The sequence below is a fragment of the Saccostrea cucullata genome, unplaced genomic scaffold, assembly GCF_032062105.1.
Source record: "Saccostrea cucullata isolate Sc308-1 unplaced genomic scaffold, CSIRO_AGI_Scuc_v1 ctg11351, whole genome shotgun sequence".
Lineage (NCBI taxonomy): Eukaryota > Metazoa > Mollusca > Bivalvia > Ostreida > Ostreidae > Saccostrea > Saccostrea cuccullata.
Genome location: NW_026923122.1, coordinates 6,073 through 21,093, shown reverse-complemented (window position 1 = coordinate 21,093; position 15,021 = coordinate 6,073). Strand labels below are relative to the sequence as shown.

At 36.6% G+C, this 15,021-nt stretch overlaps 1 protein-coding gene across 1 annotated transcript; it reads right to left on the bottom strand.

Moving 5' to 3' along the window:
- Nucleotides 1–5,440: 5,440 nt before the first annotated feature.
- Nucleotides 5,441–6,454, bottom strand: LOC134263213 (uncharacterized). Its single transcript, XM_062745529.1, has 2 exons — nt 6,332–6,454; nt 5,441–6,229 (listed from the first exon to the last, which is right to left on the bottom strand). The coding sequence occupies exons 1-2, from the start codon at nt 6,370–6,372 to the stop codon at nt 5,719–5,721; spliced, it is 552 nt and encodes a 183-aa protein (XP_062601513.1). The 5' UTR covers nt 6,373–6,454; the 3' UTR covers nt 5,441–5,718.
- Nucleotides 6,455–15,021: the final 8,567 nt, after the last annotated feature.

Below are 15,021 nucleotides of genomic sequence, written 5' to 3'. Positions count from 1 at the left end.
TTTGGAATTCACACTTCTTATAAGAAATTGCTGTAAGAATGGTGTTAACAATTCTTGCAAAATACCTCAATTCATTACATTTTAGCTCTCCTGAGGTGAAAACTAAAGTGAGATTTTCTGATCACCCGGTGTCCGGCATCTGTCTGTCTGTCCGGCTGTATATATATAAACTTTTCACATTTTCAACTTCTTCTCAAAAACCCCTGGGCAAATTTTAACCAAATAAAACTGATACAAAACACCCCTGTGTGAAGGGATTCTAAGTTAAAATAAAGCGCTCATCAAGAAAATGAGAAACATAGGTAATCAAAGATTACGAAGCTCACCTCGACGAATGTTATCAGTTTAAGTAATGCAAATCTCACATCATATTTTCTTAATATTTAGTATTCATCCCAACAACAATATTCTTGCAAGTTGTGTTTAACCCCTTACATGGCATATACACATTTCTACGCGTGTAGCGTGAAAAACATGTATAGTGTAAATAAATATTCATAACTGTTAATACTGCAGATATCAAGGACTTCAAATTCATTCGGATTGATCTGTTCCCAAAACTTTAACCTGGCCTCTTGTATGGAAAATATAGGTCAGATCCAGCATCTGAAGCAAGTCTGATAGTGTCCATCCTTAGCTGCATCATCCATGCAAGTTTGGTTTAGCTAGGGCTTATAGTTACTTAGGAATGAAAATGTAGGTCAGCTCCAGCATCCGAAGCAAGTCTGGTAGTGTCCATTCCCTAGATACATCATCCATGCAAGTTTGGTTTAGCTAGGGCTTATAGTTACTTAGGAATGAAAATGTAGGTCAGATCCAGCATCCGAAGCAAGTCTGGTAGTGTCCATCCCTAGATACATCATCCATGCAAGTTTGGTTTAGCTAGGGCTTATAGTTACTTAGGAATGAAAATGTAGGTCAGATCCAGCATCCGAAGCAAGTCTGGTAGTGTCCATCCCTAGATACATCATCCATGCAAGTTTGGTTTAGCTAGGGCTTATAGTTACTTAGGAATGAAAATGTAGGTCAGATTCAGCATCCGAAGCAAGTCTGGTAGTGTCCATCCCTAGATACATCATCCATGCAAGTTTGGTTTAGCTAGGGCTTATAGTTAATTGGGAATGAAAATGTAGGTCAGATCCAGCATCCGAAGTTAGTCTGGTAGTGTCCATTCCTAGATACACATCCATGCAAGTTTGGTTCAGGTAGAGGCTTATAGTTACTTGGGAATGAAAATGTAGATCAGATCCAACATCCGAAGCAAGTCTGGTAGTGTCCATCGCTAGATGCATCATTCATGCAAGTTTGGTCCAAATAGGGCTTATAGTTACTTGGGAATGAAAATGTAGGTCAGATCAAGCATCCAAAGCTAGTCTGGTAGTGTACATCCCTAGATACATCATCCATACAAGTTTGGTTCAGGTAGGGCTTATAGTTACTCGGGAATAAAAATGTAGGTCAGATCCAGCATCCGAAGCAATGCTAGTGTCCATCTCTAGATGCATCATCCAAGCAAGTTTGGTCAAAATAGGGCTTATAATTCCTGTGGAATGGACCTGCTCCAAAAACTTTAACCTGGTCACTCAACTGGAAAATGTAGGTCAGATCCAGCATCCGAAGCAAGTCCGGTAGTGTACATCCCTAGATGCATCATCCATGCAAATTTGGTCCAGGTAGGGCTTATAGTTCCTTGGGAATGGACCTGCTCCAAAAACTTTAACCTGCTCCCAAAACTTTAACCTGGTCACTCAGCTGGAAAATGTAAGTCAGATCCAGCATCCGATGCAAGTCTGGTAGTGTACATCCCTAGATGCATCATCCATGCAAGTTTGGTTCAGGTAGGGCTTATAGTTACTTGGGAATGGACTTGCTCCTAAAACTTTAACCTGGGACGCCGACGCCGACGCCAACGCCGGGGGTATAGCATAAGCTCATCTCGACTTCGTCGAGGTGAGCTAAAAAAGGTGATGTCATTAAAAAATTTTTTTTCGCAAGAACCAGAAAATCTGAAAAGCTTATCTGGAAGCATCCTATAGTGTAATGTAGATTCTAAATTGTACAAACCATGGTAACTGGGGGTAGGGTGGGGATCAGGCTTGGGGCAAATTACATTGTAAAGTAATGCATTACATTACCATTTTCAACAATATGGGCATTAAATTACCATTACCATTACTCTATTTTCTTAAAGTAATGCATTACATTACCATTACTTTAGTAAAGTAATGCATTACCATTACCATTACTTTTGGAGGTTTTTAGAAATAGAAATTTATACAAAACTGCAATTTTTTATTCGAAAGCATGTATCCACCCCCTTCAAAACTAAACATGATAAATGATAATTCAAATTTGATTTCAAGTTTTTGTTTATATTAAACTGTCAATAACTTACATTCACAGAAAGTTCAAACTTTTAAATTGTCAGATATATAACACATGTACAATATTCACTGTTTGTGTAACTATTGATGTCATTAAGCAATTTAACTTTTGGGGCACTTTAACCCCTGCCTGAAATATCTAATAATAAAGCATATAGTCTATTTTGATTCATACCCTATGAAAAAAATAAATGCATTGACAGACTTTTTGAAAAAGTAGATCGTATAGACAGGATGTACAAGTACATTTTGATCTGCCAAACATAGAATGTCTGCTACATTCTTTTATACAATGGACTTTTTATGGCCAGTACAAACTGGACCAGCTCATGCAATTACTGTTTTATAAACATGCAGTCTAATTAGTGTATCTCATATGCAATTTAAAAAAACAAGATCTTTTAAAATCATTTTTGAATAATTCTTTGGAATCAATTCTTTTTTAAAATAGTTAAACTTTTTTATTCAATTTTATCATTTACAAAAAAAATAAATTAGAAAAAAAAAACTAAACAATAATTTCAATCATCCATGTCCATTTTAATTTCTTAAAATAGGTACATACAAAATAATGCTTTGTAATGCTATGTAATGCCAGCATTACACTGGATTTTATGAAGTAATGCATTACATTACCATTACATGTAATGCAATTTTTTGGGCATTACACATTACTAGCATTACTTTGAGTTTATGTAATGCATTGCAATGCATTACCATTACAATTAGCATTACCCCAAGCCTGGTGGGGATAAAGCTTTTCTATCGTCAACTTCCCTTACTTATGCAGCAATATACCTACATCACCTGCATACGGAGTGTATATATCTCAGTTGATTCGATACGCAAGAACAATTTCTAAAACGATTTAAATTATTGACAAGCAAGTTGTTAAAACAAGAATATCAACAGTCTCGTTTAAAGTCATCATTTTGTAAATTCTATGGTCGATACAATGATCTTGTCAGCAAATACAATTTATTATTGAGACAAATGCTGACTGACGTTTTTCATACTAATTGTTAGTCCATTATTTGTATACTGAATTGACGACGGATTTTTCCGTTATTTCCCTATCATGACAAGGAACACAACGTGAGTGTCACCGGTCAGCATGGGGATTCTCACTCCTCCATGGCACCTGATCCCAACTCTGATGTTTCGGAGGTCCGTGTTTTCTCTGCTCCTATTTTGTATTGTTTTATGGACTTTGATAATGAATACTTATCGTTATCTCCATATCCTTCCTTGTGACAAGACTTTTCATTTGATATCAAGGACTTTGAACCTTTGACCTTGGAATTTTTTTAAAAATGTGATTCGGGGGTAAATAGTTTTTGTCGTGTTTGTCCGTCCGTACGTCTGTCTGTCTGTCTAGTTGTTTGTCCGCAGAAAATTAAACCATTCCCATAACTAATGATTTTATGATGCTATTACTTTCATATTTCTCATTTGTATTTCTTGTGGCAAGGCCTTTCTTTGGATACCACCAAATTTGAACTTCTGACCTTGGAGTTTGACACACTTTTACACTAAAATTTCTAAAGTTTACTTTGACCAAAACTTTTGAACGTCAAATACCAGGACTTTTATACTTCATATACATGTATGTATTCTATGTGGCAAGACCTTTAATTGGATGCCAACAACCTTAACCTTTTAATGTTTGACCCTTGAACCTTGGGGTTTTTCACTTTTAAAATCTTATCCTTGGTCATCACTTTTGATAAGGTGATGCTAGGGCTTTCATATTTCACAATTGTACAGTGATAAGACGCTACTTTGGGTACCAATATATTGAATTTGTATTTAAGAAAAGTTTCATTTTCGCTATGTTGCTGTACGGGGACATCGGAGTTTCATTTTTGCTATGTAGCTATACGGGGCCAAGATTTCAAACAGAGCCCTGTTATCAGAGGTGGGTAGCAGGAATAACTTCTCTCGGTAGAGTAAACATTTCCCGCCAAGATCAAAAGAACCCTGCCCAGAACAGGGAAGTGATCCACTGGTCTAAATATCACAAGTCTGATCAAACTCCCTTGCCCTTTACAGCTTTTGTACTTTGTTGCCTCCTACATGCCAAGTAGCAGAGGAGATTAAGGTGGTAATGCATTTTCACTACATGGGTCATCCTTGCTTATCATAATATATTAAATTCGTCTGCTTAATACCAAGGATCCCATCTTCAAAGATTTTTATGCACCCACAATGGAAGATTCGAGGTATAGATATAGGTTTTGTCGTCTGTCTAGCGGTCTAGCTGTCTGTCTGTTTGTCCCCAAAAACTTTAACCTTGCCCACAACTTTTGGTTTAGTGGAGCTTTGACTTTCATATTTCACATGGTTATTCCTTGTGACAAGGCCTTTCTTTGGATACCACGAAATTTGACCTTTTGACCTTGGAGTTTGACACACTCTTACACAAATTTTCCAAAATTTTACTTTGACCATAACATTTGAACCATAGATACTAGGACTTCATGCTTCACATATGTATTCTTTATAACAAGACCTTTCATTGGATACCAACAACTTGACCTGTTGTCCTTGACCTTGGAGATTTGCGTACTCTTTTTAAAACTTTAACCCTGGCCATAACTTTTGAACTGTATGGACTAAATCTTTGATACTGTAAATATTTGGTTGGCCTTGACCTTGGATATTAACCAACTTTTTAAGAACTTTAACCTTGGCAATAACTTTTGAACAAGTGGTGCTAGGGCTTTCATATTTTACAAATGTATTACTTGCGGGAATACCTTTCTTTGGGTACCAACATACTAGTATATATAATTTGCATTTGAGAACAGTTCATTCTTTTAATCTTCGTTATGTTGTCATGCATATGGGGGCATTAGTGTTTCACAAACACATCTTTTTTTCTACTGTTATCCAGGTTCGTTAGACAATGGACTGAAACATTATTTTATTTCCAGAAGTCTACAGAGAGGTTTGAAAGATGTACAGTATTGTAGAAATAAAAATAATAAGTAGTATTGTAATAAAACTGTATAAACGAAAACACATACAGAGCAAGCTGTTGCTGCTTTAAAACATTACGTGATTCTAGAGGTTATTAACAAGATGAAGTAATTTATCAATATTTTTCACAGGGAGTAATCCATAAATAATTTAACTTTGATAACTATCTTAACTAGAAATAAAATTACATTATGTTTCATTTCATATGTTGGCTATAAAAATTTACATTATGTTTCTGTGCTTTGAATTTTTCATTATAGACTGAACAATCTATAAGAAAATTACTGTACTTTTCCGCTGAATTCCGACTATTCCTTGGCCTCTTTCTGTCCCTGCCCCTCCTGAATTCCGACTATTCCTTGACCTCTTTCTGTCCCTCCCCCTCCTCCCCTTCCCTTGGCTGACCAGACTTCAATGTGCAGACGAGCACCTCATACTCCGTTGATTTGTGTTCTTTCCCATCATAACCAAAATAAGCACATCTGTGCGTTCTATGAACTTTACACGGAATAAGACTCCCCGCGTGGTGGACACGACCAATGTACAGCCCTTCACCCTCACTGGGCATCTCCTCATCCGCCCTTAGAGCGTTGCGGGGAACGTTTCCGTTGGAGGCGTGCTCCCAGCTATATATCCATGGTCTATTACTTACTTCACCGCTAATACGGTACCACTTTTCGCAAACCCTTTCTTCATGATGATACGGAATACAGGCTCCACTAAGATGATGACCGTATTTTCCAGGTGTAAAGGTGCCATCAACGTAGGCGGCGACGACATATAGTATTTTGCCGTCTGCCTCGTACCCTCCTTCAAGGCACCATTCCGGCATGAAGCCATTTGTGGAACTCCAACGTTTGTAACTGCGGTTAATCAAAGTAATATAGAGATTTTAACATCAAAAGCCGTTATCTTATACTTTATATATGTATATCTATTTGTATATCTTTTGACTTAATACTCACTACTCTACGTCGGAGTCTCTTTTCACACCGTCACTCTGCATCGTAATGAGAATATTATTTTGAAGAACTCTGTCAACAGGGCCAAAAGAAAATGCTAGTGAATTCGTGTATAGCTGGGATTTTATAAGCACGATCCCGGAGCAACCTGATTTGTTTGGTGAAACATTGAACCTGTAATTAGTTTAAGTATGAACATGTATCCTGTTTTGCAGTTTTCTTAATTCACGAACATCTGATAACTTTAGTGCAAAAAGTTTAATAATCATGTATGCTATATCCTGAAAAGGGCCCTGATTTGGAATAATAAGTTAGTATGCACTATAGCTATCATATATTGAAATCAAACCGAAACTGTAGGAGGAGAAAGATTTTAAAAAAGTGCTTACAGCCAGACGGCCGGAGAGACACCTAGACAGACAGACGGATGATGGATAGATTAGATGCCAGATTAAAACAAGAGCCCCATGGACCACATCGCTCACCTGAAAAGCTTTGACCATTCTGTTCTTTACCAGATTTCCCCCTTGTAATACATATTGTGACCCCAACCTACCTCACTGATCATAATTAAGACAATTTGAAATCTACACTACCCAAGATGCTTCCACATAAGTTTCAGCTTTCCTGGCCCAAGTGGTTCTGGAGAAGAAGATTTTTAAAGATTTTTCCTAAATATTCCTATGTAAAATTTTGATTCCCCATTTTGGTCCCGGGGGTCCCAAACTTGAATCTACACTACCTGAGGGATTCCACATGAGTTTCATCTTTCCTGGCCCAGTGGTTCTGAAAGAAGATTTTCAAAGATTTTTCCTATATATTTCTCTGTAAAATTTTGATTCCCCATAACCCCATGAAACAATTTAGCTTCTTCCACATAAGTTTCAGCTTTTCTGGCCCAAGTGGTTCTTGAGAATAAGATTTTCAAAGATTTTTCCTATATATTTGTATGTAAAACTTTGATTTCCCATTGTGGCCCCACCCTACCCCTGGGGGTCATGATTTGAACAAATTAGAATTTACACTACCCCTAGGATGCTTCCACATAAGTTTCAGCTTTTCTGACGCAGTGGTTCTTGAGAAGAAAATTTTTAAAGATTTTTCCTATATATTTCTATGTAAAACTTTGATTCCCCATTGTAACCCCGCCCTACCCCCTTGGTACACGATTTGAACAATTTAGAATCTACATTACCCCAGGATGCTTCCACGCAAGTTTCAGCTTTTCTAGCCCAGTGGTTCTTGAGAAGAAGATTTTCAAAGATTTTTCCTGATATATTTCTATGTAAAATTTTGATTCCCGATTATGGCCCTGCCCTACCCCTGGGGGTCATGAATTGAACAATTTAGACTCTAAACTATCCCAGGATGCTTCCACACATGTTTCAGCTTTTCTGGCCCAGTGGTTCTTGAGAAGATTTTTTAATGACCCCACCCTATTTCTTGATTATCTCCCCTTGTGGGGGGACTTGGCCCTTCATTTTTAGGTCACCTGAGTAAACTCAGGTGACCTATTGCTATCTGTTTTCGTCCGTCGTCGTGCGTCGTTCGTCGTGCGTTAACATTTGAACATTTTTAGCTTCTTCTCTGAAACCACTGAACCAATTCTACCAAATTTGGCATATAGCATCTATGGGTGAAGGGGAGCAAAAATTGATTGTGAATTTCATGGTCTCTACCCCCTGGGGCCTGGGGGGTGGGGCAAAAACCTCTAAAATTAGTGCAATCTTAAAAAACCTTCTTTACTCCTGGACATCAAGCAGTTAAACTGTTGGTATGATTGTAATCAGCACTGAGTCCTCTACCAAAATTGTGAAATTCATGGCCCGAGGGTCAGGGATTCTTGTGCTAGGGCGGGGCTATATAGATTATATAGTAATTTATAGTAAAAAATGAATATTTCTTTGAAAATCTTCTTCTTTGCTCGTGAGTATTAAATAAACTAACCAAGTACATAGTTATGTTGAATAAGGCTACCTCTTCCAAAATTGTGAATTTCATGGCCCATGGGTTGGGGGTTCTGGTGTTAGGGCGGGGCTTAAAAATATTGAATATACAGTGAAAATGCATAAATTCTTTAAAACTTCTATTCTGCACCTGAGTATTTAACCAATGAACTATGTACTTACCGTATATACTCGCCTTTAAGTCGGTTTTTTTGGAGTCAATCTCTGGTTCAAAACTATGTGTCCGACTTATAGGCGAGCTATAAAAAGAATGGTTTTATATGAGGTCAGTCCAACTGAAATATAACCTTATTAACTACAACCGACTTATAGGCGGACCGACTTATAGGCGAGTATATACGGTAGTTATGAGGAGGAAGGATGCCTCTTTGAGATTTTTGAATTTCGGGGTCCCTGGGTTAGAGATTCTTGTGTGTCTGTGGCTCTAATGTTTATATTGTGAAAATGCTTGAATTCTTTGAAAATGTTTTCCTTTATTATTGGGTATAATGCCTATGATCTTAGTATTTATTTATGAAAAAAAACTGCTTCTTCCAAAAATGGTTAATTTCCTGCCCTCTGGGAAAGAGGTACTTTGGGGTTTTGGGGGGGGGCATAGTCTGAAATAGTTTAATGCTTTGAAGTCTGCACTTTGGTATTAATCAACAGCATGATGAAATAAAATTAAAAAAAAAAATTCCAAAATTTTGAAAGATGTCAGTGGTTCCTGTGGGATGGGAAGCTCAACTGTGGACCTGCCTTAACAAAAGAAGCCCTGACCCAGGGGCCCTGAAATTCACTAAAAGTAGAAATGCATTTCTCTTTGTTACTCTGATCTACCTCTAGGTTTTAAGTAACCAAATAAGCATGCTGATTGTATAATTATGATGAGCAATTTCATGGCCTTTAGTTTAAAACATGAATCAAATTCAATTGTTGGAAAGTTGTCACATGATACTCAGGTGACCTATAAGGCCCATGGGCCTCTTGTTACAATTTAAATTTCCCTTGTTGGCCTAGTGGTTCTTGAGAAGTCGAAAATGTGAAAAGTTTATAGATGGACGGACAGCTAGGTGGACGACAGACAAAAGTGATCAGAAAAGCTCACTTGAGCCTTCGGCTCAGGTGAGCTAAAAAGGAACAGGTGTCAAGAAGACAAACTATTTTTACAATTCACCCGATATGCTGGTAGAAATAAAATGCATCAGTAATACCTGCTACAGTACTAGTTGTGGACCTATAATTATTTTATGTAGTTATTATCATTCCTGAAACCAAATTTTCTCCAAGTTAATGGCTTTTTGCACATTTTAAATATATTTGATGAATGCATACTATTTATGCAAGATATATTACTGTATTCAGCGGCGGCTCACACAAATTGGTCCGACCAAAATAGTTCCATCATGATAAGTAGATACAACATTATTGTTCATGATAAGAGTAAAGTTGTGTATGTCATACGTTAAAGAAATAAAAAATAACGTCAAAATATCATTAGAAAGTCACTTTCTCCTCGAAATGCAAATAAAAAATATCAATATTCCTACGCTCGCTCCCTCCTCAGCCTTTTTTTTTTTTTTTACATGTTTGATAACAGAGAATATTTAGGTCATTCTTCGATTTATATTTTTTCACCGATGAATTGATAATACTATATCAACAATTGTATTAAGTATATGTTTATAGTCCGTTAATTATCATACAATTTCCTCTTAAAGAAAAAATTAATCATTCTGTGTGTGTGTATTATTAAATGACGGAATTTTCAATCCCTGGCTGGATTCTGCTCGTGTGTACACTTTGTAAACTGTAGGGTAAAAAATGTGTAGCAAAACGAGAACTGGGTCGGAGATTCGGGTTCGTGTTGAAGTTCAGCATACCATTTTATATAAAACTTGAATAATGTAAGTAATTTCTGCGACGAATACATTAGTATATTTCAGTAATTTTCAAAACAAAAAACGTTTTCAGTTTAGAATTTTCCGATCCGGTCCTGATTTTCCTAACTCGGCCATTTTAAACACAAGTTGTTGCAGATGCAAATGTTAGAACAAACTATATATAGTTCAACAGGGATTGTATAATTAATCAGAATTCGTATTCATATGATCTAATTAAGAAAAGAAAAGTTTGGTCTGCCATCGTAACTTCTCGGCAAAACAAAACGTGTTTCTCCGAGCTCGCTGGATGCGTTTGACATCTCCATCGCACGTGTGTAGATCAAGGCTAATGTTGGTCTTGCGGACACAGGTACATGTAGGCCTATGTGTACTGTTTGTTAGGAGACTGGGTGACCTCACGAAATTTACACCAGTTCCATAATTAGACATTGCAGTTTTTTTTATTAACTTTATTATAAACACTGATAAACATATTAACTCTAAAAGTCGAATATCTTTGGATATGGGGTAACCCATATCTATTCTTGTTAAAAATTGGTTTGGTTGTCGTTATCCCGATTGACTGGCTAAACACAATTCGATTTAAAACCTTTAAAATATTCATTTAATAAAATTCTCTTTTTTATGCATTCCGGAAAAAAGGTACTGAAAATTCAGCATTGATGTTAAAAATTCCTGGGGATAAATAGTTTCTTATCCTGTCCATCCATTTGTCCGCAAAAACCTGAACATCGCCCAGACACTGGAACTTTTGAATGGGTTGGGTCTGGCTTTCATAATTCACAGGTTTATTCCTTGTGAAAGATCTTTCTTCGAGTACCACCAAATTTGATCTCTTGACCTTCGCATTCGAGTTTGGCCCACTTTTTCAAACAAGAGGCCCATGGGCCACATCGCTCACCTTAAAAGCTTTAACAATTCTATTTTTTACCAGATTTCCACCTTGTAATTCATATTGTGAGCCCACCCTAAAACTTTGATTTCCCATTGTGGCCCAGCCCTACCCCCGGGGGGTCATGATATGAACAAATTAGAATCTACACTACCCCAGGATGCTTCCACATAAGTTTCAGCTTTTCTGGCCCAGTGGTTCTTGAGAAGAAGATTTTCAAAGATTTTTCCTATGCATTTCTATGTAAAACTTTGATCCCCCATTGTGGCCCCGCCCTACCCCGGGGGTCATGATTAGAACAATTTAGAATCTACACTCCCCAAGGATTGTTTCCACATAAGTTTCAGCTTTTCTGGCCCAGTGGTTCTTGAGAAGAAGATTTTCAAAGATTTTTCATATATATTTCTAATTATGTAAAACTTTGATTCCCCATTGTGGCCCCACCCTACCCCCGGGGGTCATGATTTGAACAATTTAGAATATACACTACCCCAGGATGCTTCCACATAAGTTTCAGCTTTTCTGGCCCAGTAGTTCTTGAGAAGAAGATTTTTAAAGATTTTTCCGATATATTTTTATGTAAAACTTTGATACCCTATTGTGGTCCTGCCCTACCCCCGGGGGTCATGATTTGAACAATTTAGAATCTACACTACTCCAGGATACTTCCACATAAGTTTCAGCTTTTCTGGCCCAGTAGTTCTTGAGAATAAGATTTTATAATGACCCCACCCTATTTTTCTCTTTTCTTGAATTTCTCCCCTTGTGAGGGGACATGGCCCTTCATTTTAACAATTTAAATTCATCCCAAAGGATGATATGTACCAAGTTTGGTCAAAATTGGCTTAGTGGTTCTTGAGATGAAGTCGAAAATGTGAAAAGGTAACAGACAGACGGACGGACGACGGACAAAATGTGATCAGAAAAGCTCACTTGAGCCTTTGGCTCAGGTGAGCTAATAAAACCAAACTTTAACCTTGGTTATAACAGTTGTTGCTAAGGCTTTTTATACTTCACATGTGTATTAATTTTGACAAAACCTTTCAATTTATTGGTATTAATATTTTTTACCTTGACCTTTGACCCACTTTGTAGAAAAATTTAAACATTGGCCATAACTGTTTTGTATTAGAGCTTTCATATACATCCCTCTTGATACCATAATTTTTTTTATTTTTTATCTTGGAGTTTGACTTGCATTTGAAAACTTCATCCTTTGCCGTAAGCTGTCGTAAGGATTCACAAACACATCTTGTTTTTTTTTTTAACCAAATCATCATCATTACATTTTTTATAAACCTGATGCAACATTTTTCTTTTAAATATTTTTGTGTACTACAGTGGACCTTAAGATATCCGGACCCCAGATACCCGGATGCTTTAGTATCCAGACAATTTTTCATCGAAACGGAATTTTTAAACGTTATTTTGTATATATCTTTGTTCAAATTTTACTGAACCAAGATTTGTCAACGTCATTGACCAGCACAGCTAAAGTCCACCACAAAATTCAGGATCAACTTATTCATTTTATTTTAAAAAGGAAATTCTGTAGAGAATTTTTTTGATTACATCATGTACAAATCAGTGTAGAGAGTTAAATAACAATTCAAAGTTTACATTTACATATCATCAAAAGACAATATCAGCCACTTTCATGGACGTGTACTTTGGGGCTGATCAACAGCACTTTAATCTTTTCAGAAATGCCTGTGAATGAAAACTAAACACTCATTCTTTTATATGTAATAATTGTCAGACTGGAGTATTTCATTCATATACAACTTGTTGTGGATTTTTCTATCCCCACCTAGACCTACTCCTGGAAGAACTACTATAAATACTACACACCACTATGTACATCCTAGTTATAAATAAAACTAATTGTATATACCGTGTATACACAGTTATTAAACATAACAACATGGAATCATATAATAATAATAAATATGCATAACAAAACATACAATGAGTCATTTCTTCAAAGAAACATTTTAGTTGAAAGCAAAGTTCAATTTTTAGCAAGACACATTATGAACTGTCTTCAAAGAAAGCTGTTATTTTATGTTTCACTGTTTACAAAGTACATGTGCAAGTATTGTTCTAAATCCCCCTTTTGACTAGTTCAAATAAATGACCAAATTCTGCAGACATTATTTTTTCATATAAACCTAATCAGGACACATAGTATAATTTACACAAAGAATGAGAAAATAAAAAAAAGTTTAAAACGATCACAGAACTGATTAAAACACTTAGCTGCCTCCTACATAGTGATCCTCATAAGAAAGGAGCATTTTTTCTAAATATTCAAACTGAAAAAGACTTCTTGGCGCCAAAATCTTTACAAGAACTGGTCACCAGAAGATAATTGTTTTGTGTCAGTGTGTGGGCAGGACCCAGTTTATCAGAGTACCAGCTACAGGTCATGACCTGCTATCTGTCAAACAGTTCGCTGTAGTTATCAATAAGAAGGCGAGCAAAATTATTGAGGTATCCCATGCTGGACAGAGAGGCTTGTCCCTTTGGCCATAACAGATTTGGTCCAAAAACAATGGCAAGATTGGAGGAATTCATTTTGTTCATGGAAGAATGGTCCACCACCTGCAAACTAAACTCAAACAATTACACAAACAAACAAAAAACAAACCAAAAAACCCATATAAAAACGAACAAACAAAATCCTAATGGAAAAAGTAATCCCTCTCTAATTATACACAGATCAGCGTTAGTATTCGTGAGTATTGGGCTTCTGATATATGTATTGAGATTTTGATATATGTGAGTATTGAGGTACTGATATATGTATTGAAATTTTGATATATGTGAGTATTGAGCTACTGATATATGTATTGAGATTTTGATATATGTGAGTATTGAGCTACTGATATATATGTGAGTTCTGAGCTATTGATATATGTATTGAGCTACTGATATATGTCAGTATTGATCAACTGATATATGTGAGTTCTGAGCTTCTGATATATGTGAGTATTGAGCTACTAATATATGTGAGTATGTGAGTATTGAGCTACTGATATATGTGAAAGTAGAGAAATACTGATACATGTGAGGATTGGGATACTTATATATGTGAGTATTGGGTTACTGCTATATATGAGTATAAGGCAACTGATATATATGAGTACTGAGCTACAGATATATGTGAGTATTGAACTACTTATATATGTGAGTTTTGGGTTACTAATATTTGTGAGTATTGGGTTACTGATATATGTGAGTATTGGGTTACTGATATATGTGAGTATTGGGTTACTGATATATGTGAGTATTGGGTTACTGATATACTGTTTCTTTAGTCTATGAAAATCAAACCTATCAGGATCAAACAGAAGGTGCATTGATAGGATGTTTCTTCTGATTAAAGTGTATTTTAAAAAATCACATTACCTATTCTTGACCTTTCACTGACCCCTTTCAGGTCATGTGACTTACCTCTGTGAGGAGCTTTACAATGACCTTTGTCCTCTGGCAGCTCCTCGTGTAGCATTCTTCTGACCTCTGACACCTTCCTCTGTCAAACACAAGAAATACTAAACACAGCTGTCAAACACAAGGAATACTAAACACAGCTGTTAAACACAAGAAATACTAAATTTCCTTAGGCGTACATCTGTAAGTCCAACAAAAGATATAGTGTTGGTGTAATAAGGAGATATTCCTGTTTTAGGTGTTCGTGTTATACTTCCCAACATAAAATGTAGTAAGATGTCCGTATTTTAACTGTTGGTGTTATAGTAAGATGTCTATGTTTTAGGTGTTGGTGCTATGCTTTGCCGTGTTTCTGGGGAGCTGGACTCCTTCGTCTTTCAACATCGGCTATTCCTCTGGATCAGCAGCAGTGGAGGGAATGTCGTTCTTCGCTAATCCTCGCCTCCTGGAGCCGGGGATAAAGATGGGCCCTCTGTAGAAGACTCCAAGGTGGACATC